Source organism: Scyliorhinus torazame, chromosome 10 (assembly GCF_047496885.1).
Source record: "Scyliorhinus torazame isolate Kashiwa2021f chromosome 10, sScyTor2.1, whole genome shotgun sequence".
In the NCBI taxonomy this organism is placed as follows: Eukaryota; Metazoa; Chordata; class Chondrichthyes; order Carcharhiniformes; family Scyliorhinidae; genus Scyliorhinus; species Scyliorhinus torazame.
The window spans coordinates 245,888,163-245,915,960 of record NC_092716.1 but is presented as its reverse complement, the minus strand read 5'-3'; the positions used below and the strand labels follow the sequence as shown (position 1 = coordinate 245,915,960).

The following is a 27,798-nucleotide window of genomic DNA, read 5'->3' as shown; positions in this document are numbered from 1 at the left end:
TGTTTCTATTTCAGATTTCCAGCATCCACAGTATTTTGTTTTTATCTTGTGTTTGCTGTAGTTTATAGTAATTCTTTAAATAGATTCTATAGGTTATTTGCTGCAATGTGTTGTTTAAATATACTCTGCTGAGTAAATAGACGTTGTGTGCTTCAAATTCTACTTGGTTGTAGGTCCTGCCCTGCGACCAACACATTAACACCACTGAGCCTTTCAAAGGAATAGAATTTTTAAGGAAGTCTGATGTATACCCCTACAATCGCCACATATAGTATTTAAATGAAAAGAGCTTTTGTTTTGAAAAATGAAGCATAAAAAATATTTTAATAAAAATGTAACCAACAATCCTTTTTACAAAATTTGACGGTAAACGTTGAAGCACATTCATTTTTGCCTAGCCTTAATTTAAACATAGAAGCTAGAAGCAGGTGTAGGCCCTTCGAGCCTCCTCTGCCATTTATTATGATCATGACCGATTCTCTATCTCAATGCCATATTCCTGCTCTCTCCCCATATCCCTTGATGCCATTAACATCTAAACATTTACCTATCTCTTTCTTGAATACAATCGGTTACTTGGCCTCCACAGCCTCTGTGGTAGAGAATTCCACTGGTTCACCACCCTTTAGGACTGAGAAGAAGAAACGTTTCTTCACACAAAGCGTCTGCTCCATATCCTGAGTGTGTGTCCCCGGTTCTAGCTTCCCCAGCTAGGGAAAACATCCTCCCTGCATCTAGTCTGTCCAACTACTAACATCGGTAGTGGGGAGAATCCTTGAATCCATTATCAAGGACTTTATAGTGGAACATTTAGAAAGCAGTGGCAGAATCAGTGGGAGTCAGCATGGATTTATGAAGGGGAAATCATGTTTTACAAATCTGTTGGAAGTCTTTGAAGATGTAACCAGTACAGTTGACAAGGGGGAGCCAGTCGATGTGGTATATCTGGACTTTCAGAAGGTGTTTGACAAAATCCCGCATAAGATTATTGTGCAAGATTAAAGCGCATGAGATTGGGGGAAGTGTATTGAGGTGGATAGAAAACCGGTTGGCAGAGAGGAAACAGAGAGATCCCACAGCATGATCTGGACACATTGGGCGAGTGGGCAAATCAATGGCAGATGCAGTATAATTTGGATAAGTGAGAGGTTATTCACTTTGGAAGCAAAGACGGGAAGGCAGATTACTACCTGAATGTTTGTAAATTGGGAGAGGGGAGTGTGCAGCGGGACCCGAGTGTCCTTGTGCACCGGTTGCTGAAGGTAAGCATGCAGGTGCAGCAGACGGTAAAGAAGGCTAATGGTAATGGTATGTTGGCCTTCATTGCGAGAAGTTTCCAGTACAGAAGCAGGGATGTGTTGCTGCAATTATACAGGGCCTTGATGAGGCCACACCTAGAATATTGTGTGTAGTTTTGGTCTCCTTTTCTGAGGAAGGATGTTCTTGCTCTCGAGGGAGTGCAGTGAAGGTTTACCAGACTGATTCCAGGGATGGTGGGACTGTCATATGAGGAGGGATTGACTAGGTTAGGATTGTTCTCACTGGAGTTCAGAAGAATGAGGGGGGATATCTCGGAGACATATAAAATTCTAACAGGATTAGACAGGGTAGCTGCAGGGAAGATGTTCCCAGTGGTGGGTGTGTCCAGAACCAGGGGTCACAGCCTGAGGATTCAGGGTAAACCATTTCGGTCAGAAATGGGGAGACATGCAATGAAATGAAAATCGCTTATTGTCACAAGTAGGTTTCAAATGAAGTTACTGTGAAAAGCCCCTAGTCGCCACATTCGGGGAGGCTGGTATGGGAATTGAACAGTGCTGCTGGCCTGCCTTGGTCTGCTTTAAAAGCCAGCTCTTTAGCCCTGTGCTAAAACAGCCCCATTTCTTCGCCAAAGAAAGGTGAACCTGTGGAATTAATTTCCACAGGATTTAATTGATGATAAAACATTGAATATATTCAAGAGGCGGCTAGGTATAGCACTTGGGGCGAATGAGATCAAAAGCTATGGGGAGAAAGCAGGATTAGGCTATTGAGTTGGATGATCAGCCATGATCGTGATAAATGGCGGAGCGGGCTCAAAGGGCCAAAAGGCCGCCTCCTATCTTCTATGTATCTATGTAACCCTGTTAGAATGTTATGTTTCAATCCGATCTCCTGTCATCCTTCTAAAGTCTAGTGAATACAGGCCCGGTTAAACTAATCTCTCCTTCATAGGACAGCCCTGCCAACCCTGTTATCAGCCTACTGAACTTTTGCTGCATTCCCTCTATGGCAAGTATATGCTTTCTTCGATAGGGAGATCAAAACTGCATGCAATGCTTCAGGTGTGGTCTCACCAAGTTTCTGCATAACTGCAGTAAGACATTCCGACTTATGAATTCAAATCCTCTTGCAATGAAGGCCAACATACGATTTGCTTCGTAATTGCTTGCTGCACCTGCCCCTCCACTTTCATTGACTGGTGTACAAGATCCCTTTGTACATCCACACTTCCCACTGTCACCATTTAAATAATGCTCTTTTTCACACTGAAGTGTATAACTTGCATTTAGCCAACTTAGAAACTCCAAACTCACTTGACCTATAACTTCTATGTTGAATTTGGCGAGGATGAGCACAAGAGCCTTGACTTCAGGTGTGATTCAGCAGACTTCCTAGGCGCTTTTGTCAAAACGATTATAAGAATGTAGTTAACATATATATACATATAAAACAGTTAGCAAGAAGTTGTTCTCTATTACAAACATGAAAAAACACACAACAGCTATGGTAATCTATGTGTATTACTCTAATGAATCTCCCTAAGTAGTTCCAACTCAATACAAAATCCAATAAACCAAAACTCCTTTCAAGGGTGTGGCCCAGCACACTTTAATCTCACTTGAATGGGACTGGTCCTTTCCCTGAGATCAGCCTCCAACCAGTAGATTCAAAACTCCTTCCGGAAAGCAACTCTATCTTGAAAGTTACCAAGGCAGTTTGCCACACCCAATGTGCTTTCAGCTGGGACAGCTTTAAAATAAAAACAGGGAAACACTGCTGCCCTTCTGCAGCCCAAACCAACAAACTGAAACTGAAACCAAAACGCCAAACCCCCTCTCACCTGAGAGCCACAGCCCAACTCCACCCACAAATGATATCACTGAAGCCGTGCTACAAGCCATGTGCTAAGACCAAAACCTTTCTTAAAGGGACACTCACATGACAATATATCGTGAACAGCTGGGACCCAAGCTCTGATCCCTATGGTACCCCAGTAGGCACTGCCTCACACTTGGAAAAATATCCATTTAGTCCCCTCTCTTTCCTGCCTGTCAACCAATTCTCAATACGTGCCAATACATTACCCCTTATCCAATGTGGTTTAATTTTTCCCACTAACTCTTATGAGGTACCTTATCAAGAGCCTTTTGAAAGTCCAATTCCACCACATCAGTTGGTTCCCCCTTATCTATTCTACTAGTTACATCGTCGAAAAACTCTAGGAGACTTCCCTTTCATAAACCCATGGTGACTTTATCCAATCCCGTTAATACTTTCCAAAGGTTTTGTTATCACGTCTTTCATAATATACTCTAGCATCTTCCCCACTAACTGGTCAGTAATTCCCTCTTTTTTTTTTTTTTTTTTTTTTTGTTTTGTTCTCCCTTTTTAAATAGTGGGGTTACATTTGCCACCTTCCAATCTGTAGGAACTGCTCCAGAGTCTTTAGAATTTTGGAAGATGACCGCCAATGCATTCAATATTTCCAGGGCCACATCCTTTAATACTCTGGGATGTAGATTATCCTGCCCTAGTGATTTGTCAGCCTTCAATCCCATTAATTTCCCCAGCATCCTTTTCTTGCTAATATTATTTCCTTCAATTCCACCCTCCCACTAAACCCTTGGTTGCCTAACATTTCTGGGAGATTATTTGAGCCCTCTTTTATGAAGACCGAACCAAAGTATGTGTTCAATTCTTCTGCCATTTCTTTGTTCCCCATTATAATTTCCCTGGCTTGTGATTTGAAGACCTACATTTGTCTTTACTAATCTTTTTCTCTGCACTTATTTATATGGCTGGACCGATTCACGATAAGGCATGACATCGTCTTCTGTCCAGTAAGCAGTGAGGTTGTGGCAGTTACGGCAGCAATGACAGATGAGATGAGTCAATTTTGGTGCGGATGAAATCAGACTGTTTTACTGTCTTTTGTCAGATTGCTCTTTGATGTTTAAAGGTGAAACATGCAATGGTGGAAGGCGCAGCAAGGAACATGTCACTGTTATGTACTCCACCAATGGACGGCACTGAAAAGCTGCTGCTTGTTATGATAGGAAAGCCCAAGAAGACCTGTTGTTCCGCGAATGTCATCATGCTACCCACGCAGAGCAAGGCAACAAAACCACCTGGATAACCTCCAGCATCTTTGAAGTGTGGATCAGGAAAGTGGACAAGATTTATCAACGATTGAAAGGAAAGATTGACGTCATTGAAGATAACTGCCCCACACCCTCTGACATTACTGGCATCCAACGTCAAGCCCCAAACACGAAACCCAAGCTTCAGCCAAAGTGAGTGATTAGGAACGACTACCTATGGCAGCTGATCTCAAATCAGCGAGACCATGGAGGACAATCCAACTGTACTCTAGGTCCGTGTTCTTCAAACTTTTTTTTCGAAGGACCCATTTTTACCAACTGGCAGACCTTCGTGACCCACGCCGGCCGACTTGTGCGACCCACCATTTTCTCTTACCTTGTTTGCTGCTGACAAAAATGGAGGAATTGGCTTTTGGTCCCTTTGGCCCTCGTACACGCTCCTCCAATGGAACCTGTTGGATAAAGGTGAAGCCTTCTGGTGTTGGAAAGTATGGAGTCTCCATCTGTCCAAAGTTCTGCATTTTTTTCCTGTAAAATTTTATCAAATAAAACCCTCCCGAATTTGTAAAAAAAAAAATTAAATGAATAAACCCCCCCCCCCCCCAAACTTGTAAAACAAAAAGCTGCAACCATTTAAAAAATGTGTGCGTGCCGATGATCTGGCACGCATGCGCAGTGCGGCGGCATTTTTTTTTCTTTACATCTTCGCAGCCATTTTGAAGGCCGCTTGCAGCCGCCGTTATTAACAGCCGGCTGCTGAGGCTATTGCGCACAGAATTGCGCGATCGGGAGCGCTGCGACGGACGGCTCCGCAACCTTCCCGACACCCGCCCCACGGGTCGCGCCCCTGAGTTTGACAATGCCTGCTCTAGGTCATGTTCATGATGAAAGTGGCATGGAACATGGTGACAGGCAGCCACCGTTGCCAACTACTTACACAACTCTGGGTTCAAACAGGGTACGACTGCAAAGGACATCTCATAGAATCATATAATTCACAGTGCTGAAGGAGGCCATTTGGCCCAGAAGTCTGCACCGGCCCTTGGAAAGAGCACTCTACTTAAGCACACGCCTCCACCCATCCCCGTAACCCAGCAACTCCACATAACCTTTTGCACACTAAGGAGAAATTTAGCATGGCCAATCCACCGAACCTGCACATCTTTGGCCATGGGAGGGAATCATAGCACCTGGAGGAAACCCACGCAGACAGGGGAAGGAAGTGTAAACTCCACACAGTCACCCAAGGCTGGAATTGAACCCGGGTCACTGGAGCTGAGGCAGCAGTGCTAACCACTGTGCCACCATACCGACCCGCTCCTCAAACAAAGAGCAGAGAGGCCAACCAATCCGATGGCACTTTTCGCTTAACTGCCGGAGGCTGGTGTGGAAATTCCATCAGAGACTACCATAGAAACGTGCACAAATGCCATGCACTGCACGATGTAACTGATGATGCAACCGTAGATGCAGTGAATTCTTCAACCAAGTAGGCTGATGATCCTGAAGGGTCCAGCGAATGCTCACCCGCCTGTTTCCATATCTGATGCTGCAAAAGGCCATAAAGATGCGCTGGGATTTCTCACTGCAGCACAAAAACACTGATAACACTTGTGAATGCGTTGGCGACATGGTGGACTGTACTGCGCATGTCCAAAAACCGCACACTTGAGCAGAGAAAAATTATGGGGTTTTTCTGAGGTTAACTGCCTATACTTGGCGGTGCAAAGTTCCGGCTTTTTAACACGATCAAGCCATTTTAAGGTGCGAACAAATTGAATAAAGACTTTTTTACACGCTTGCTGCTTCACTGCTTTCATTTGGCATTTGAATCTGTTGCTTTTGACATAGACAGTGCTGTAGGCGTATCAGGTTTTGTGAGTTCATGTAAATGGGGCCTCCTCAGCTATCAGGAAGCTTTGTTTAACTCATTTGAGATTCGACTCTTGGAATTTTATTGCATCTGCGCTCCTGTAATATCTGACCCCTTGTGCATCCCCATTATAATTGCTCCACCTTTGGTGCCCATGTATTTGACTAAACCAAACTCTAGGAATCCTTCCCTACACCTCTCTCCCTTCGTACCTCACTTTCCTCCTTAATTACACTGAAAACTGACCTTTTGATGAAGGTTTTGTCATCTAGCATCTCCTTTATGCTTTGGTGTCATACTTTGTTTTATACTGCTCCTGTGAAATGCTGCAGTTTTATTATGTTCTTACGAGAATAAGTACTGTTCGAATCATAGAATCTCTACAGTGCAGAAGGATGGCCAGGCCAATCAGCCCATCGAGCCGAATTTGAAGTTGCTTTGTAAATATAAGCTGACATTGTTCCAGTATGATAAGGTTAAATCTGCTGTTAGTACTACTTTTTGTAAATATAAGCTGACATTAGTCCGCTATGATAAGGTTAAATCTGCTGTTAGTACTACTTTTTACGTTTTCGTTTTGGTGTTGGGGGAGCACTTGTATGTCTTTTGATTTTAACTGCCACAAAGTGTGGTCATACTGTATAGAGAAGGTTAAATGGTGCCTCTGTGGTGCTCGCTGTGACAGTTGATGGATTGTGTAATTGTTTCATGTTGAAAACTCTCTGCCAGCCTTGTTGGTTTACTTGCTAATGCTGCCAATAGCGAATTAATGAGTTGGGCTTGTCAAGATGAAAACCTTACTGGATCCCCACTGAAAAAGCAAACAGCCCCTTAAGGCCTTGATGAATGATGATAAATAGATTCTGGCTGAACTGCTCTGCAAGAGCCTCCCACGTTAGCTAGTTATATCCTGTCTTCTGGAGGGTTGCCAGAATGTGGAAAAACGGATGTTGGTTGGTTGCAGCAAGCTGAATAAACAGGAGTTGCCTTGAGGTACCTAAGAGTTCTTGCATCCCATAAGGGCAATTGTTTGATTTGGTTCTGAATGCCTTAAGTTTGTGATTGCACATTGTGATGTATTTATATATTCTCTAGTATGACCGTCATCTTGTGGAAAAGCTCAATGTGCCCTCCTGTGTTTGAGATTCATGGTTCAGTCTACATTAACAAGCAGCAGAACCACTTTGGATGATTGAGCAGTAAAACTTCATTAAAGGTGCCCGTGTCTGGGTGGGGTGGGTCCCAGCCCCACAACCCAAAAAGATATGCAGGTTTGGTGGATTGGCCACACTAAACTGCCCCTTAATTGGGGGAAAAAAAGAACTGTGTACTCTCAATTTATATTTTAAAAAATAATTCATTATAGTTTCAATCTTTTTAACTTAACAAATAAGAGAGGCAGGTTTTTTAGCTAAAATGCTAGTAAGCATTTTGATTTTAGGGTTAAATCAGATTAAACCTAATAATTAACCCCAACGCCTGAAAAATGAACTCCAAAGTTTTAATGTGATTAAAACTGCAAATACCAGTAATGGTATTATTTTAATGCAGGTTGGTGCTTCTGTGATGGGGTAGAATGTGCTTCTATTGCTACTCTCTGTACCTGTGTGTCATATGCAACTCGGGGGAGTCAGAGGCGAAAATAATGATGGATGAAGGTTTTAACAGTAATTTTAAGAAAAAAATCAATTTCCAAGCATTTTCTTCCCCACAAACCTTTTGTTTACATCTAGAAGAGGTTTGCATTTGTTCAGCCCATTTTGATTTTAACCTAAATTTCAGGAGAAACTAAAACCTGAAACTAAGTGTCGTATTTTTTTTTTAGAACATTTCATCTATTTGTTGTGACTTGGTTATCAGTAGAGATCTTCTTGTGTTACCATCAGTAGAGATCTTCTTGTGTTACCTATCCTCCTCCCCTACGCGCATTGAATCCTCAAAACCTGCCCTCTTATTAGCTACCACTGCTTGCATGTTAAAACAGTTTGTTTGTAAGCAAAATTCAATGAACAAAGGGGTCCTATAATTATTGCATTTCGCCACTACGTAATCCTGCAGTCAGCAAAGACCAGGTCTGACCGTGTACCACTAAAGGAGATATTTTCCTTAATTAAACTGTCTGATGCATGGTTCCCTCTGCTATATGGATCGCCAATCTATTGGGTAAGGGGAAAAAAATATCTGCTGGAGAGGTGTTCTGTTTATTCATTCTTAAAATGACCTCTTTTCCAGTAACACTTTTCTAGAAGCAGCAGAGATGTCGTGGAAAAATGTTCTCACATCTCATTAGGGAATTTATTGGGCATTTGTTTGATTTTATTCTAAATGCATTTAAGTTTGTGATATATTTATTTATTTTTGAACACCGTGTTGAACTCCTGAAGGTTGGTCTTAATTTCTGTTGTAATAATGAGATTTAACTATAGCTATTCCAGCTAAATTATTAAAATGCTTCCACAATAATGTGGGTGCACCTACACCGCCAAAGGTTCAAGAAAGTGGCTATTCACCACCTTCTCGAGGGCAATTAGGCATTGGCAGTGAATGCTGGGAAAGGCCACTGTGTGTAAGGCCTTCCAGCCAATGGAGACCGAAGGGCTGGTAACCGTGTAAATCCCCTCGGACTGTGTGCTTCATATTGAACAATCTCAGAGTGCAACATGACCGATGTATATAGTTTGAACAGAATTGTACTTTCTAACAAAAATATTGAAATGTTTGTAATGTTCTCATTACTGAATTGAAGCACCTCAGGGTGCATCTTGATCTCTGGAGAAAATGTGAATATCTTTGCCCTTGTGATGACAATTTAAAATGATTTGTAATGCCTCTTTCAGATCTTTTTTTGAACAAAATTTTTTTTTTTTTTTTTTTTTTTTGCAAAATGAAAATAAATGGTGGCCTTGCCAGCTATGCACGCATCCATAGATTTCATAGAATTTACAGTGCAGAAGGAGGCCATTTGGTCCATCGAGTCTGCACCAGCCCTTGGAAAGAGCACCCTACTTAATCCCCCCACCTCCACCCTATCCCAGTAACCCCATCTAACCTTTTTGGACACTTACGGGCAATTTAGCTGGCCAATTCACTTAATCTGCACATCATTGGACTGTGGGAGGAAACCGGAGCACCCGGTGGAAACCCACGCAGACACGGGGAGAACGGGCAACTCCTCACAGACAGTGACCCAGGCCGGAAATCGAACCAGTGACCCTGGAGTTGTGAAGCAACAGTGCTAACCATTGGGAAATCATGTTACAGCTATATAAAACCTTGGTTAGGCCGCATTTGGAGTATTGCGTGCAATTCTGGTCACCATATTATCAGAAGGATGTGGAAGCTTTGGAGAGAGTGCAAAGAAGGTTCACCAGGATGTTGCCTGGTCTCGTGGGTGTTGGCTATGAGGAGAGGTTGAATAAACTAGGATTGTTTTCACTGGAAAGATGGGAGGCTGAGGGGAGACCTGATAGAGGTCTACAAGAGGGATAGACAGGGTGGACAGTCAGAGGCTTTTTCCAAGGGTGGAAGTGTCAATTACAAGGGGGCACAGGTTCAAGGTGAGAGGGGGCAAGTTTAAGGGAAATGTGCGGGGTAAGTTTGTCATGCAGAGAGTGGTGGGTGCCTAGAACGTGCTGCCAGAGGATGTGGTGGAAGCAGGCACATTAGCAACATTTAAGAGGCATCTGGATGGATACATGAATAGGGAGGAAATAGAGGGATACGGACAGTGTACGGGCAGAAGGTTTTTTTTATAGTTCGGGCATCATGACTGGCACAGGCTTGGAGGGCCGAAGGGCCTGATCCTGTGCTGTACTTTCCTTTGTTCTACTAGTCTTGTGTTCCCCTCCCGTCTGTGCTTAACAGCGGTTCACCTCATGAAAAACAAACGATCTGAACCCCTCCCAAGCATTAAATGAAGAACTTTCATGTCATTGGCATATCTAGGGCTGGATTCTCTGTTCTCTCGCGGGAGTACAATCGCTCCTGGTCTACACAGGCACTGGGAACAACGTCCAGGAACAATTCCCTCTCCCTTGCCATGCAAATTTATTCATGGCAGAGAGCTCTAATCGGGCAACCATTTTGAGTGGGTGGCCTGGTACCGACGACTGACAGCTGGCTCCCCACCCCCAATCGGAGACCCCTGCCTGAAAGCTGAAATGCAGTCCAGGCAGGAGGTTGAAGAATCGCTGCGATTTCACCTACCCTTTCCTGGCACCGATCCCATCAGCCCGATGCTCCATTCTTCGCCGGATGGGGAACACCACTACTGGTGGGCAACAATGAATCCACCCCCTCATATTTTCATTGCTACACTGAATTTACCAGAGGTCCAAAATGCACCAAATTAATGAGATAGGGAAGAACCGGAAACACAAAGGAGTACGTTGTAAATAATTGTAAGCTTACACAGATTTGAGATGGCAGGGTCAGTTTGCTGTGAGAAATTGCTATATTTCTAAGCTCGGCAAGAGCAAAAGCAAATGTGTCACCAATAATCAGCTCGTGAACTGCATGTATTGACGAGAGTAGTTGCGACAAACGTGGCTTTTATTTGTCTACTAATGTTTCACTTGGATTCTGCTTTGATAGAAAAGCATGTAAGAAGTTAACACCCCAAACATCCCCAATGTCTGAATTTTCAAAGGAAAACAAAATGAAAATGCAGGCCTCCATTTATATAGCGCCTTTCATGACTGTGGAACATCCTGAAGCAGGTTAGAATTAATTCGTTCCAAACAAGGTGGTAGTTTCTGTTTGCGGAGGAGGCTGAGATTAGTTTGTATTTCATGGTGCGATTTAGATGAAACTATTGCATTCAATGACTAGCATCTCATTTCATTGCCAGAGAGATTGACGAAATTCAGCTTGATAAAATGGCTCTTTGGTCTTGTGTATTTGAGAGGGGTCAGTCATCTATTGGTTTTCTCTTGGGATGGATATGTGGGTGGTCTCAAGCCACCTAGTCAAAGGGTAGGCTATGGCCTGGGGTAGTGGTTTTAATTGACAGCTGTTTGAGACCTTTTGGGGAGGGGACAGGGTCATTATTTGGATGTAGTTTTTTGACAATTTGTGGTCCGACGTCTCGCATATCAGAATTTGGCCAATCTGCAATCAGCATAGGTTTTGTTAGTGGCAATCACTAAAAAATTTGCAGTCAACAGCTGCTAAGGTTTATTTTGAAAGTTCTAGGGCCAGCTCAGCAGAGGTAAGTTAGATTTCAAAAAAGCATGAATTTGTAAAGATCTGTTAACATAGGAAAGCACCCAAAGCGTTTATCAGTAAGACGCAAGTCAGTAATTTAATGTTTATGCTCGGGCAGAAAGCAAGGGACATCTTTAATATTTTTATTTGTTAATGACGCTAAAGCAGTATACATTTCCATTTATTCTGTTTACTGTTGCATCATATTCATGCAAATAAAGCCATATCTTGGTTTAAAAGCATGAAGCATTGATCTAACAACCACAGATTTCCATGCTGTCTCTTTAAAGAGCAGAGAATCATGTGGTAATATTTACTACCTTCCAATTGTTGCCATAGACACGAGCTGTCCTGTGGATCTGTCATTTATCTAGCTACTTGGCAGAACAGGTACATTCTGGATTGTAGCAGGACTGAGCTCCACTTGCCGGTGTGATCAGTGACACTGAATCGGAGAAAGTTTCTCATTACAATAACTCAGAAATGATAGATTTCTAATGTTGCAGTCTTTTACCCATGTGTGTTTGCTTCCCAATGGATGTGGAGGAATATTGAGATCTCTCATTTTGAAATGGAAATTTCTTTTCTGCGATGTGTTTATCTTTTGCAGTGTGATATTCAGATTAAATGCATTATCCCTTTAGAATTCCACACTTACTACATTAAATTGAAGAAAGCACTCGAGTATTTTCTGTGTGGGTGAGAGCAGGCACTGCAGGGAGGATGAGCAAACTGACCACAGCACCGTGGTACAGGGAGCCCATTCATGTGGGGGGAGAGAAGAGAAATGTGGTCCTTATTGGAAATAGTATGGTTAGGGGCATAGACATTATTCTCTGTGACCAGTATAGGGAGACCTGAAGATTGTGTTGCCTACCTGGTGCCAGGGTTCGAGATATGTCGTCTGGGCTGCAGAGGAACTTTGGAGTGGGATGGTAAAGATCCAGTTGTTATGGTCCACGTAGGTACCAACAACATAGATTTCCTCTCCCAAGGGACCAACATTCACTTTAGCGACTCTCTTTCCTTTTATATACTTATAGAAGCTTTTGCTATCCTTTTTGATATTTTGCACTAGCTTTGTTTCGGAATTTACCGTAACTCTTTTTATTACTTTTTTAGTAACCCTTTGTTTACGATTGAAAGTTTCCCAATAATCCAGCCTGCCACTGGCCTTTGCAACATGGTATACCTTAGTTTTTATCTTTATATTTCCCTTAACCTCCTTTCTTGGCCACGGATGCTTTTGTTATCCCTCTTACAGTCTTTCTTCCTTTCTGGAATATATTTTAGTTGAGGAATTGAATATCTCGTTAAACAATTGCCATTGCTCATCAGCCGTCCTACCTTTTAGCCTCCATGTCCACTCTACTCAGGCCAAATTGCCCTCTCGTCTGTGTAGTTACCCTTGTTTAATTCCAGCACACGACTCCACTTTCTCACCCCCAAATTGAATCTTGAATTCTATCATACTATGGTCACGATTCCCTAGAGGATCCTTAACTATGAGGTAATCAATTAATCCCTCCTTATTACACAATACCAAATCCAGAGTAACCTGCTCCCTGATTCATTCCACAACATACTGGGCGCGATTCTCCACTCCCACGCTGGTTGGGAGAATCGCCTGGGCCGCTGAAATTTCCAGGGCCGCCGGTCCGACGCCCTCCCGCGATTCTCCCGAGCGGCGGGAACGGGCCAGTCGAGTTTCGCAGGCCGGAGAATCGCCAGAGATACCCAAAATGGCGATTCTCCGGCACCCCCGCGATTCTGAGGCCTGGATGGGCCGAGCGGCCAGGCCAAAACGGCGGGTTCCCCCAGCGCCGTCCACACCTGGTCGCTACAGTCGTGGGCGGTGCGTGAACGCTGGGGGGGGCGGCCTGTGGGGGGCGAGGGGGGATCCTGCACCGGGGGGGTACCTTAAATGTGGGGTGGCACGCGATCGGTGCCCACCGATCGTCGGGCCGTCCTCTCTGGAGGAGGACCTCCTTCCGCCGCCCCGCAAGATCCGTCCCCCATCTTCTTGCGGGGCAGATGTGGACAGGACGGCAACCACGCATGCGCGGGTTGGCGCCGGCCAACCCGCGCATGCGCGGATGACGTCCGTTATGCGGCGCCGGCCGCGTCATCTAATCGGCGCCGCTTTTATGCGGGCGACAAGGCCTCGCACAGGTAGATGACGCGGCCCCGATACTGGCCCATTGTCAGGGCCTGAATTGGTCGCGACCGGGGCCGTTCCGCGCCGTCGTGAACCTCGACGGCGTTCACGACGAGCCGGCCACTTTGGCGTGGGGGTGGAGAATCGCGCCCACTGTTCCGAGAAACAATCTCTAATACATTCAATAAACTCTCCCTTCAGTTTACCCTTGCCAATTTGATGAATCAAGTCTATGTGCGTATTAAAATTACCCACGACTATTGCCGTACCTTTCTTGCAAGCCCCCAGTATTTCCTGGTTTATACTATGCCCTGTTTGGGGCCCTAGATTATTCGTTGCATGGACTTCTTCCCTTTGCCATGTCTTACTTCTAACCAGACTGATTCAACATCTTGATCCCCAGTGCTTATATCATTTCTCATTACAGCACTGATCCCCGTCTTCACCAGGAAAGCTACACCACATAATTTTCCTTTCAGTCTACTGTTCCAAAATACCGAGTACCCTTGGATATTCAATTCCCAGACTTGGCCCCCTTTTAACCATGTCTCAATAATTGCCACCAAATCATTCACTTTTGCCTCTATTTATGTCATTAACTCATTAATTTTGTTCCAAACGCTTTGTACATTTAGATACAAAGCGTTTAAATTTGTCCTATTGTAAAAATTCCATACTCTTTCATAATTCCTCATTGCAAAAAGACATTCACCCGTTCTGTCCCTCCCTTGATTTTCTGTTAGCCACTGGCGTATCACTATGCTGTACTCCTACCTCCTTTAATTTTGGTTTTCTAATTTTCCCTGCAACTGAGCCCCCACCCCTGGATTCTGGGACAGTGAGTAAATTTAAGGAGGAGTTAAACAGATTTGTAATGAGTAATGGGTCAAAGAGTTACAGAGAACAGGCAGGACGGTGGAGTTGAGGCTATGATGAGATCAATTATGATCGTGTTCAATGGTGGAGCAGACTCGAGAGGCTAAATTGCCTACTCGTTCTTGTGATTTAACAAAGAACTATTCTGTCCCATTCCATCCTCCAGCTGTTGGTCTGTAGCCCTGTAGGTAACAGCACTTCAGGCACAAATCTGGTGGTGTTGATTACTATGGGGATCAGGGGTTATGAGGAAAATGGAAATGAGGATCATATCTGCCATGATCAAATTGGAGCAAACTCGATGGTCCAAATGGCCTAATTCTGTACCTATATCTTATAATTTTATGGTCTATCGTATAAGTTGATAGCTCCACAAATAAGGCATTTGATGTGTGAATGTGGCACTATTGGTTTCCTATGGTCATAATGCTAGGAATTAGTAATGAATTAATGAAATGCCTAAATTGGCACAGTCTGCATATATTGTGTAGGTTCTAATATAACTGATCTGATATCTGTAAGGAAGCAACATTGTCACATAGATTCAAGATATGAGTTTGGTGAATCACTCAAGACAAAATTGCCACTTAAAACGACTTAGGCTTGTGGTTTACTGTTTTCTGAAGAAATCAATTTCAAACCAGAATTTGTGGTAAATGAACTTCCTGTAGTGACTATGAACAGTGAATTACACGTGTAGATGGGAACCTTGATTTCTTGAATGTAATCTGAACTTTTTTGGATGATGGGAGAAAGAATGGGCGGCACAGTGGTTCGCACGTCTGCCTCACCGTGCCAGGGACCCAGGTTCAATTCCAGCCTTGGGCGACTATGTGGAATTTGCACATTCTTGCCATGCCTCCATGGGTTTCCTCCGGGTGCTCCAGTTTCCTCCCACAAGTCCCGAAAGACGTGAACTCGACATTCTGAATTCTCCCTCGGTGTACCCGAACAGGCGCCGGAGTGTGGCGACTAGGGGATTTTCACAGTGCCTTCATTGCAGTGTTCATGTAAGCCTACTTGTGACAATAAAGATTATTACTATTAGATTCCTAGAAAACTTCTTAATACTGGTTTGAGCACATGAGTGCTCAAAATTGAGAATGTGTTGTAGTCAAAATCCAGCACTTGACACAAATAATTTGCAAGTAACACCATCTCATTCAAAGTAATTAAGAAAGGTTTGTATTAGGAAATGGAAATATCAAGTCAGTGCAAGGAAGGCACCTCTAGTGTAATTTATTTTTGAGGAACATTTTAAGCCTGTCTGAAGGCAGGTTACAAATCCACCATAGCTTCATGCTATCAGTGGGCACAGAAACAATGCTTTGTAAATTTAAAAATATAGGTTCACTTTAAACTTTGGCTCCTCAATTTAATTTATATTTGTCTAAGAATGTTAACATTAAGAATCAACGGCAACAATAAATATAGACCATTATTGATCCATGGGACCAATTAAATATTCAATTTTCTGTTGAAAGAGCACAGGAAATTCCTGTCTTTTTAATTTCTGCATTGCATGATGGTATATTTTTGCCAGTCTACAGTCCATGAATGGTTTTTCTCTGGAACTGTATTTCCAGCACTTTTTAAGGCAAAGATGGAATGTGCTGATAATTTCATTTATCATGTCTGCAACTGTGTAAAATGTTATTTTTATGCCACACCCAGGAACCGTCTCTAGGTTCATGGTTTTAAAGTAACTGCAGAGGCTGATAAACTGATTGGAAGCATATGGATATCTTAATAGTCATCTAACTATGTTCAGGCAGAAACCACAGACACATGCTGGCTCCAAAAGTTCCATTCTTTGAAGCGTGACTGGGTAGCACGTTGGCTAGCTCTTGATTTAGGAACACTATTTTTGTCTTCCTAGCAACTATCAGATGTAAAATTTCCTTCTGCCTAAACCATTCTGTTACCGAAGAATATGGTTTGTAACATTCTCAACCTTTTATTTCATGTAGAGCAGAAGGCCTACCACAAAAAATCAAAGCTGTCAATAAAAGATAATCTAGGTTTTTGCATCTTATTTGTCACAATGTTAAAATTAAACCATCCTGTTCATTTGGAGTTCTGGTTAGATTGTTGTAGGCCAGCTTCTAGAACTTGAGTTAACACAACAACAGCCAACCTTCCCCTTTTCCTGCAATTAGTTTAATTGGTACTTGGTTTGTACCTTTCTCATTTTAGGGTAATTGCTTGGGTGGGGTCAGTGGACAGAAGGGAATTCTGAAAGGTAGTTAAACTTTACTCTCAGGCTTTTGTTATTATATATCTTTTATTTATTTAGCAAAGTTCCAAAACTTCAGCATAAAATGGCAAATCAGTCTGATCTTTAAACAACTGTTTTCATTTACGTAGGTTTAGGGAGTGGCACAGTGATTAGCACTGCTGCCCCACAGCGCCAGGGACCCGGGTTCAATTCTGGCCTTGGGTGGATGTGTATAGTTTGCACCTTCTCCTCATGCCTGCGTCGGTTTCCTCCGAGTGCTCCGTTTTTTTCTCTTAGTCCAAACATGTGCAGGTTAGGTGGATTGGGCATGCTAAATTGCGCCTTAGTGTCCAATGAAATGAAAAAAATGAAAAACACTTATTGTCACGAGTAGGCTTCAATGAAGTTACGGTGAAAAGCCCTTAGTCGCCACATTCCGGCGCCTGTTCGGGGAGGCTGGTACGGGAATCGAACCGTGCTGTTGGCCTGCCTTGGTCTGCTTTAAAAGCCAGCGATTTAGCTCAGTGTGCTAAACCAGCCCCTGTCAATGTTGTGCAGGTTAGCTGGATTAGCTATGATCAATGCGTGAGGTTATGGGAATAGGGTGGGTGGAGTGCTCTTTTGCAGACTCGATGGGCCGAATGGCCTCCTGCACGATGGGAATTCTGTGGATTCTATCAAGTGGCTTCACTGAGTTGTAAAAGGGAAAAGAATGGACACAGCTAAAGAAAGGAGACGGGAGAGAGTTCAAGAATGGTCATGAACCCTCATCCTAGTCTTCTCTTTTATGGAGGGAAATTCAGGGCATGCAAAGTAGATCGGAAAGGGGAATGCAACAATTTGTCACTTTCTGTACATTGACAATACATTGGTTGGCGTCGTAAGGGATGGTCTCTGAGAATTTCAGGCATTTTTGAAAGAATCTAATGCACTCAGCCTCGTTGAGTAGTTGGCTGCTCATTTCTCCCATTTGCAGTATTATAGCTCTATAGAACTCGATGGGACTCGAAAATACCGATTCGAAGGTAGAAAGGGCAGCTGTTCCAGTTTATGTTTTGCTTTTATTGGTGCTTCATTTTAAACTTGAGCAGAGTATTTGCCATCCCTTTTAACTGAAATTTGCACCCTGCACCGCACCGCACAATCATTAGGTTTCTTTTCACCATTCACTAAGCAAGTAAATAACAATGAGATCCAGGGATCAAACCAAGAAACCCCACTGGTCCACGTCAACTGACTAGGAAGACCATGCTACCATTAGATTCTTCTCTTTGCAAAAAATTAATTTGGGAAGAACAAATTTTCATTCAGAAAGCAAAATTCATATATTTTAATGTCCCAAAACTTTTCACACACACTAATTACTTAATTACTGAGACAATGATTTGCACATAGGATTCACAACCAGCAATGAGATGAATGACCGGTTGATCTGTTTTGGAGATGTTGCTAGTGGGATACATGTTGACCAGGATGAGGAGAACTTCTTCCTCTTGGGCAAATGTGGATGACCTCTTTCACATCCATTTGAACGGCTTCACACTGACACCACGTGGCCCAGCCAGAATTATGATGATTGGTAACTTCCCCTGTCAGTCACACCTGAAAACTGCGCTGCTGTAAGTAGCAGGGATTGATTTTATCCAAATAATTTTCATTATCTAACTGTCTTCCATTCATGCCAATATGTGTGAGAAGTAATCTTGTTTTTATTGGAATGTCCTTTTTGTAATCCTGCTTCACATCCAAACCCTTGGCTGACACAATGGTGTCAATTGGATTGTGAACACATTCTAATGGTAGTAAATTACTCTCTGTCTGCCTCGGTGACTAATTGAGTCCAGCAGCAAAAAGATTGTCTTTTAATAGTCTGAACCAGTTTAGCTTCAGTTGGAAATTAGTATGATGCCTTGCATTTGGATATCTATACCATCAAAGGAACTGGCATTTTGCAAGATCCTTCTTGGAGGCAGTTGCTCATTTCAAAGACACTCCCTTTTGGAAGCCCTTGCCTGGAACTTGGGCCGATAAGAATGTGCTCATAAATTCAGTATTCACATCCTGAGAGGCAATTAATTGGTGCTGGAGGTCTGCATTTTAACTGGTCAAGTAAATGTTTGCGTGATTTGCATGTGTCCATATATTGGTCAAGAAAATGGTGGCAGCACTCCATGTTATAAATTGGGAACGAGTTCTGGAATTGACTGCTCTGGAATTGACTCTCTCAACCCCATGAAATGCAGTCTACGCCAAAGTAAAATTGCAATTTCCTGCTTTCTAAGCAAACAAAATAGTGTTCTACCCCCACACCCAGGTTAGATTCCGACCTTGGGTGACTGTCTGCTTGGGTTTCCTCTGGGTGCTCTGATTTGCTCCCACAGTCCAAAGATGTGCAGGTTAGGTGGATGGGCCAAGATAAATTGCCCCTTAGTATCCATAATGGTTCGGTGGAGTTGGTTAGGTGGGGTTACAGGGATAGAGTGTGGGTCTAGGTAGGGTGATCATTCAGTGGGTCGGTGCAGACTCGATGGGCTGAATGGCCTCCTTCCACACTGCAGGGATTCTTGATTCGATTACCTACTTTTGGATGTCCTCAAACAGAAATGTAAATTGATTATTTTACCTTCAACACGACTCTTTGATTCTGCAATCTTTGTGAACAATGTATATTGTTAATGGAGTTTACAACCCTATTCCAGGATTTCTAACATCTAGCTTCTATGGAAATAACAGTAGACATTCTGGCTCTACCAAGCAGCCCAGAAATGGATCATCCATAATTCAGTATTTAAACTTCTAACCCTGCCTGTGAAGACAGACATCGATAAACTTGTAATGTAATTAACTACAGGCTTGTTTAAATTTCATTTACATCAGTTACTTTTACCAGTTTCTCGGCACTGTTGATCAGCTGCTCTAAACACATAAACAATTCGACAAAGCACAAGCTTGCACGTCTGTCTACCATTAATCTATCATAAATGTTTTCATTGGTATTTCAGAAAACTCTAGGTGTTTTGGTTGGTTAATTGTGCTTATCGGAATGCTCTCAAACAAGAAGCTACTACTTTTGATTAACTGCTCTCCATCAGTTTCTGACTATTGGCCAGGCAGATAGAAAGTGTCACACTCCAAGCATCTAATTGGCATATTTTCTCTGTCTAACTTAATGAAAAATCTCCATTAGTAGATGAAAAACAAATTATTTAATAAATGGTGATCAGAAGGATAGGGAAGATTAACTGAGCAACTACTAATAAAAGATCTTGTCTTCAGCTAATTCTAGCAGTTAGGCATAGGATCATTGCAGATGACATTATCTTCAAGAAGGCTCAAATACTCATGGAAATGTAATCAAACGCTGAGCCCACCTCCAGTATCCTGCTTGAGAAGGACAATTGCATGGCACAATTCTGCATGAGGTAGTCTTTGAAGTGTATATGTGTTCAGGTCTTCTGAAATGAGAAGTTACTCTTAATCAGCACCTCAATCAGTTAAATTCAGCAAATTTGAGCATTTGCATTAATAGGTTCTTCCCAGTAGATACCCTAGCCTTTATAACCATTGCACTTAAGTTTGCAACGCTGTAACTAAAGAATTAGTTGCTTTCTGATTTTTAAAAATTCAACTGTTTTGTAAGCCTGTGTCCCAAGTTTAATGTAGCACGTTTTCCAGTGGTTAAATATATCACATGGTGTGCTGCATGTAAACAAAAATGCCCAAAGTTTGATCACCTGGTTGACCTCATCTAGGGTATTGATGAGGTTCAAGTGGTTGACTATCCTCCCATGAAGAGGGAAAATGATCTAGTATTTCAGTTCCCGGTGCTGTTTGAACCTCCTGCTAGATAATGCAGAGTGTGGTTAGAGAACTACAGCATTAGGAGAAATGGATATAGACATTTAACGTTTGCTCCCAGTTTATAGGGCAGCATGGTAGCATTGTGGATAGCACAATTGCTTCAGAGCTCCAGGGTCCCAGGTTTGATTCCGGCTTGGGTCACTGTCTGTGCGGAGTCTGCACGTCCTCCCCGTGTGTGCGTGGGTTTCCTCCGGGTGCTCCGGTTTCCTCCCACAGTCCAAAGATGTGCAGGTTAGGTGGATTGGACATGATAAATTGCCCTTAGTGTCCAAAATTGCCCTTAGTGTTGGGTTACTGGGTTATGGGGATAGGGTGGAGGTGTTGACCTTGGGTAGGGTGCTCCTTCCAAGAACCGGTGCAGACTCGATGGGCCGAATGGCCTCCTGCACTGTAAATTCTATGATTTCAATAGTTTGGTATTATGCAGTAAAATAAAAGCAATTGGATTCATGGACATGTTCTCCCCTGAGCAATTGATGTGACTTCTCCCCTGAGCAATTGATGTGACTGTCATTTGTCATCCATGTAATTTTAAAACATTTTTATGTTGCACAGCACTGCTTGTATGTACCTTTAGAACTTAACTAATGATATATTAATAAATCATTGTGCAAACTGATAAATGTCTGGGTTGGGTAAATGTATTTGTGTGAATTTGGGTCAATCTACCACAGCCATTGTACAACATACAATATAACTGCCAACAAAGTGCACATAAGGCAATTTATTTATAGCATCGATAAATAGTTCTGGATTTTGCTTGGCACAAAAATTAAAATTTCCTGTGTTGCCTGGCAACACCACTTTTAAGACAATTGAGATGCTGCTAACCCATCACCTTTTAATTTCTGAAGCAAGCAAAGACAGTCCTGCACATACTGGTACCTCCACCTGGAATGGCCAAAAATTGTTTGCTACAACCATTTCCATTGTTTAAACATGATGCGTCTACTGGTGGTATGGCCTTCTGAACTGACCCAACATGCTGTCAATAGTTCTGAAACACACTAGAAGGATATTATTGCCCCATGATCCTTGTTTTGAGATCAGTTTGAGTAGATTGCTTTAGTGCATCCTGCCGTGGTATAATTTGTGATTTATTTGGCTGAGAACTTTAAAATAGTTAAATACATCTGTTAAAAGCTTTACTTACCCTAATGATTACTAGATTTTGGAATTATTTTCTCTTCTAAAAGAGAAGACTATCTGCATAAAATTAAACGTATGCTGCTACCCAACACATCACTGGTTTCAAGCTCAAACACGATTAAAGTTGGCTAAGACCAAGGACAGTTTAAAAAAAAATCTATGATAAAAACTTAAGAGGCTTGGCTTTCCTTCCCTGCAGAAAAATGATGGGCTTTTGAAGATATATTGGCACACGCTTGCAAAATCTGAAAATTTGTTTTAATGTTTTTCGTGCAACATTCATCTCCACCTGCTGCTTCAAGTTCCTCTGAATCACCCCCCCCCCCCCCCACCCCGCTTGAACTTTCATCTGCAAATTTATCAATTCATCTCCCAATGCCCCCACCTACCAACTGCCCTGCCTACTTGTTCATGCTGTCACCTTTACCCTTTTTCACCTTCTGCCCCACCTCCTGTTTGTGGTGATACTTGTCTCTAGTTCATATTGGCACACCTTTCCACCTATTCCCTTGTCCATTCATACATCCAACCATTGCCGATGCTCCTGCTTAGGGAGATCAAACTATGTTGCATGCTGTAGGCAGGAAATCCTGATTTGAGGAAAGTATTGCAAGATTGGAAACTTTTACTGCAATCTGTTGCAGTTTGTTGGGAGAAGTGGCCGCATTAGGTAACTGGGAGTAGGTGAGGATCGTAGTATCTTCTGTGGATTCCAGTATACATGCCACAGTTTTTACGATTTCCTGCGAAAATTCGCTTGACTCTTGACATTGAGCCGAATTTGCCAACTGAATACATATGGTCAAAATACTCCAAGCCAATTTGTATTTAAAATTAATCCTTATGTGGCCCAGAGCTGTAAGACCATATTTGTTCAACAACCTGTAATTTCTGTTCTTTGCCTGGTGTTATATTGTTAACTACTATCTTTATCTTTAACATGCTGCTACTATCACAAACTACTCAAAGTAGGTGTATTACAGGATCATTCAAGACTGTCCAATGATGGGAGTGAGGTTCTGAGACGGTCACAATTTTAACAATTAAATTCTTTGCATTTTTTCAGATTTTTAGAGTTGTCACAATTGTAGGATATCAAATACTACATATCACCTGGGCTGTTAAACACTAAATTACACACAAAGTGTTCTCAAACTTGATTGTATGTTAATCTCGGGTTAATGGATGCCTATTCTTGCTTTGATGGGAATTATTTTGTCTCTGAACTTTGGCACATGACCATTGTTTTTCTTTTACAGACGGTTGGCTGGCAATGACCTGTCTTACATTCACCCGGAAGCTTTGTCTGGTCTGTACCAACTGAAAGTTTTGTAAGTATTAATCCATTCTTTCCAGCTCCGGAATATTTCAAAATATACATACATTACATACATCCAAATTAGGAGCAGGAGAAGGCCATTCTCTACCCCAGAGGGCTATGAAAGCTCCGTATTCATTCTATTTAAAGCAAAGATTGACAGATTCCAAAATACCAATGACATAAAGAAAGATGGAGATAGTTTGGGGAAATGAATGATCAACCGTGATCGTACTGACTGGATGACTGAGCAGGCTCGATGGGCTAAATGGCCTACTCCTGCTCCTATGGTGCTATGTTTGCTCAATATATATATATATTATATATATATATATATGAATATAGTCAACCCTGCTGTCCAAAATGAGGCAGGACTTGTGCCAGAAATTACTTGAGTACAATGTTGGTTTTAAAATGCTAAGTGGTCCTCAATTAAATTTCATTTTATAGATCAGTGGTATTGAGGGTGTAGTGGCGTACAGTACTATGGTTCATTATTAATGTTCATATTCTTTATAATTAGATCATGCTTTTCCACTTGAGTGTATGAGTTTGATCCACATTCCAATCCCTTGAACAAGTAACCTGTTCCCAAACCTCTACTGTATATTGCACTTTGGCAGCTAAAAGCTGCAAACAATGCAATTTGGATTGGCTTGCCTCCTAAACCAGTCTAATTAGCAGAGTTTTCCTAATGCATGCTGACTGAGGTGGAAAGCTCATCAAGATTTATAAATCGGCATCATATCATTTTGACCTGCCATACGTTGACACATAAATATTCTTTGCCACTCTACCTGCAATTGTGTTATGATTGTGTGGCATTGCTCAAAGTGAATTCTAATTCTCTAAACCATTTGAGGGGTTAATTTGATTATGAAAGTCACCTGAGCCCAAGATTCGATAATGTTAGTCCCTTTTCCAGTATTCGTAGTTTGAAAGTGACGTTGCTTTGAAAATTGCTTTTCTTATTGAATTTAAGCATCTTGAAATGTTTTCTAATCCCATGGGAAGTTTGTGTACCAAAATCACGTAGCTTTCAAGTAGTGTAAATATGTACCAATAAAGAATTTTTTTTTTAGGAGTTGGGGTAGGAGACATGACAAATGTTAAATTTAGATTTGTAGCATGCATGGAAAGAGGCCGAACATGTCTATTTCAGCCAGAATACAAATTATCTTTATTTTCTGTACTTCAGCAATCACTAGGGTCAATTTTCAGATCCATCAATGTTTGATGCATTTTGCCTGTAGCTGTGTCCAATTATGTTACCAATAGACAGGAAAGAGTACATGGTGCAAGCTTGTGACAACCTGTTTCACCCGTGTGATAAAAATGTTCATTTGTTTGCGCAAATGCTTAAGGTGTGTTCGGCTGACTGCCCAGCAAGATTATACTTGCGTCTGCAGATGTGGTAACCTATTTTCTTTAGCCTGTTGTATTTTTCCTTGCTCACAATTCAAACATAATGGCATAATCTCTGAAAATCCTCTGTAAAGTTTTAATGCAGTTTAGAGCACGTTACACAGAAGTAGATGAATTAATAACATAGGTGCATCAGCATTTGCCATTCTAAACTGTATATATCTGCCCTGTTCTCATATCTCTGTCATCATTTTCTACATCTACCTATCCAATCTAATTTTAAATGTCATAGTTTCTGCCTCAGCCACTAGCCCTGAAAGTGCATTCACAGCTTCACAAATCTGAGTTTTAAAAAAATTCCCCTTGCTCTCTTCTAAATGTTTTGTCTCTTAATCTTGTATCTATGGGTGTAATTCTCCCAAAGAATTTGTAAGTGTAATTTTGGGCGAGTTTGGTGGTGTTCTGCGCCGGCTTTTTGGATGAGATCGAAACCTGGATTCACCCACACTTGGGTCGTTTATTTGGCCTCGGGGAGCTTATCCATGGTTTAGCCCATAATTCGAAATTGTTTCAGTGGTGGGGAGCTGAACTCGTAGGTGAGACCAGCTCCTCGGAAATCGGGATGACATTTTGAAAGGGAGCTCCAAGTGAGCTTGAAGGTCCCCCATACCCTAAGACAATGACACCCGCCGCAGTCATGGGAATTCTTCTCCCCCTCCCCCCCCCTCCCCCTCCCCCCAAGTGAGTACACCCTGCTATTCAGGACCCCGCCGCCTTGGGTGGCTGGCAGGTTGGCACCGCCTTGGGTGGCTTGCAGGTTGGCGCCGCCTGGAGGGGTGCCAGGTTGGCGCCGCCTGGAGGGGTGCCAGGTTGGCGCCGCCTGGAGGGGTGCCAGGTTGGCGCCGCCTGGAGGGGTGCCAGGTTGGCGCCGCCTGGAGGGGTGCCAGGTTGGCGCCGCCTGGAGGGGTGCCAGGTTGGCGCCGCCTGGAGGGGTGCCAGGTTGGCGCCGCCTGGAGGGGTGCCAGGTTGGCGCCGCCTGGAGGGGTGCCAGGTTGGCGCCGCCTGGAGGGGTGCCAGGTTGGCGCCGCCTGGAGGGGTGCCAGGTTGGCGCCGCCTGGAGGGGTGCCAGGTTGGCGCCGCCTGGAGGGGTGCCAGGTTGGCGCCGCCTGGAGGGGTGCCAGGTTGGCGCCGCCTGGAGGGGTGCCAGGTTGGCGCCGCCTGGAGGGGTGCCAGGTTGGCGCCGCCTGGAGGGGTGCCAGGTTGGCGCCGCCTGGAGGGGTGCCAGGTTGGCGCCGCCTGGAGGGGTGCCAGGTTGGCGCCGCCTGGAGGGGTGCCAGGTTGGCGCCGCCTGGAGGGGTGCCAGGTTGGCGCCGCCTGGAGGGGTGCCAGGTTGGCGCCGCCTGGAGGGGTGCCAGGTTGGCGCCGCCTGGAGGGGTGCCAGGTTGGCGCCGCCTGGAGGGGTGCCAGGTTGGCGCCGCCTGGAGGGGTGCCAGGTTGGCGCCGCCTGGAGGGGTGCCAGGTTGGCGCCGCCTGGAGGGGTGCCAGGTTGGCGCCGCCTGGAGGGGTGCCAGGTTGGCGCCGCCTGGAGGGGTGCCAGGTTGGCGCCGCCTGGAGGGGTGCCAGGTTGGCGCCGCCTGGAGGGGTGCCAGGTTGGCGCCGCCTGGAGGGGTGCCAGGTTGGCGCCGCCTGGAGGGGTGCCAGGTTGGCGCCGCCTGGAGGGGTGCCAGGTTGGCGCCGCCTGGAGGGGTGCCAGGTTGGCGCCGCCTGGAGGGGTGCCAGGTTGGCGCCGCCTGGAGGGGTGCCAGGTTGGCGCCGCCTGGAGGGGTGCCAGGTTGGCGCCGCCTGGAGGGGTGCCAGGTTGGCGCCGCCTGGAGGGGTGCCAGGTTGGCGCCGCCTGGAGGGGTGCCAGGTTGGCGCCGCCTGGAGGGGTGCCAGGTTGGCGCCGCCTGGAGGGGTGCCAGGTTGGCGCCGCCTGGAGGGGTGCCAGGTTGGCGCCGCCTGGAGGGGTGCCAGGTTGGCGCCGCCTGGAGGGGTGCCAGGTTGGCGCCGCCTGGAGGGGTGCCAGGTTGGCGCCGCCTGGAGGGGTGCCAGGTTGGCGCCGCCTGGAGGGGTGCCAGGTTGGCGCCGCCTGGAGGGGTGCCAGGTTGGCGCCGCCTGGAGGGGTGCCAGGTTGGCGCCGCCTGGAGGGGTGCCAGGTTGGCGCCGCCTGGAGGGGTGCCAGGTTGGCGCCGCCTGGAGGGGTGCCAGGTTGGCGCCGCCTGGAGGGGTGCCAGGTTGGCGCCGCCTGGAGGGGTGCCAGGTTGGCGCCGCCTGGAGGGGTGCCAGGTTGGCGCCGCCTGGAGGGGTGCCAGGTTGGCGCCGCCTGGAGGGGTGCCAGGTTGGCGCCGCCTGGAGGGGTGCCAGGTTGGCGCCGCCTGGAGGGGTGCCAGGTTGGCGCCGCCTGGAGGGGTGCCAGGTTGGCGCCGCCTGGAGGGGTGCCAGGTTGGCGCCGCCTGGAGGGGTGCCAGGTTGGCGCCGCCTGGAGGGGTGCCAGGTTGGCGCCGCCTGGAGGGGTGCCAGGTTGGCGCCGCCTGGAGGGGTGCCAGGTTGGCGCCGCCTGGAGGGGTGCCAGGTTGGCGCCGCCTGGAGGGGTGCCAGGTTGGCGCCGCCTGGAGGGGTGCCAGGTTGGCGCCGCCTGGAGGGGTGCCAGGTTGGCGCCGCCTGGAGGGGTGCCAGGTTGGCGCCGCCTGGAGGGGTGCCAGGTTGGCGCCGCCTGGAGGGGTGCCAGGTTGGCGCCGCCTGGAGGGGTGCCAGGTTGGCGCCGCCTGGAGGGGTGCCAGGTTGGCGCCGCCTGGAGGGGTGCCAGGTTGGCGCCGCCTGGAGGGGTGCCAGGTTGGCGCCGCCTGGAGGGGTGCCAGGTTGGCGCCGCCTGGAGGGGTGCCAGGTTGGCGCCGCCTGGAGGGGTGCCAGGTTGGCGCCGCCTGGAGGGGTGCCAGGTTGGCGCCGCCTGGAGGGGTGCCAGGTTGGCGCCGCCTGGAGGGGTGCCAGGTTGGCGCCGCCTGGAGGGGTGCCAGGTTGGCGCCGCCTGTCCCTGACCACTCGAGGAGCTCTAATATCCTCCGAGACCCCTGGAGTGGCCATCACATCTGGTCTCCGCTTGTGGAGACCAGTACTAATCGCCGCCCGGTGAGGCATCGTCAGTGCAGCCAGTGACTTCCAGGCGCCGGCGAATGTGGGCTCACATAGGCCTAATAGCTCACTTAAATGTGATTATCTGGGACATGCCCAGCGAGGGCGTGATTCAGATTGTGCGACGGGCTGGGTGATTTACGCGAGGGTTTGCGTCTGGCGCAAATTCCGATTTGAGCCTCCCCCGCTATGTTCCCAGCGCATCGAGATCGGTACTGGGTGCAACCTGGGGGGGAAAGTTGC

The 27,798-nt window shown here is 45.4% G+C and overlaps 1 protein-coding gene across 3 annotated transcripts in view; it reads left to right on the top strand.

The window, feature by feature from the left end:
- Nucleotides 1–27,798, top strand: part of lgr4 (leucine-rich repeat containing G protein-coupled receptor 4) — a 139,709-nt gene that overhangs the window by 41,676 nt on the left and 70,235 nt on the right. For all 3 annotated transcript variants that reach the window (XM_072466646.1, XM_072466647.1, XM_072466645.1), the window contains exon 3: nucleotides 22,964–23,035. In XM_072466646.1, coding sequence (XP_072322747.1) covers nucleotides 22,964–23,035 — 72 coding nt within the window. The remainder of the gene's footprint in view (nucleotides 1–22,963; nucleotides 23,036–27,798) is intronic.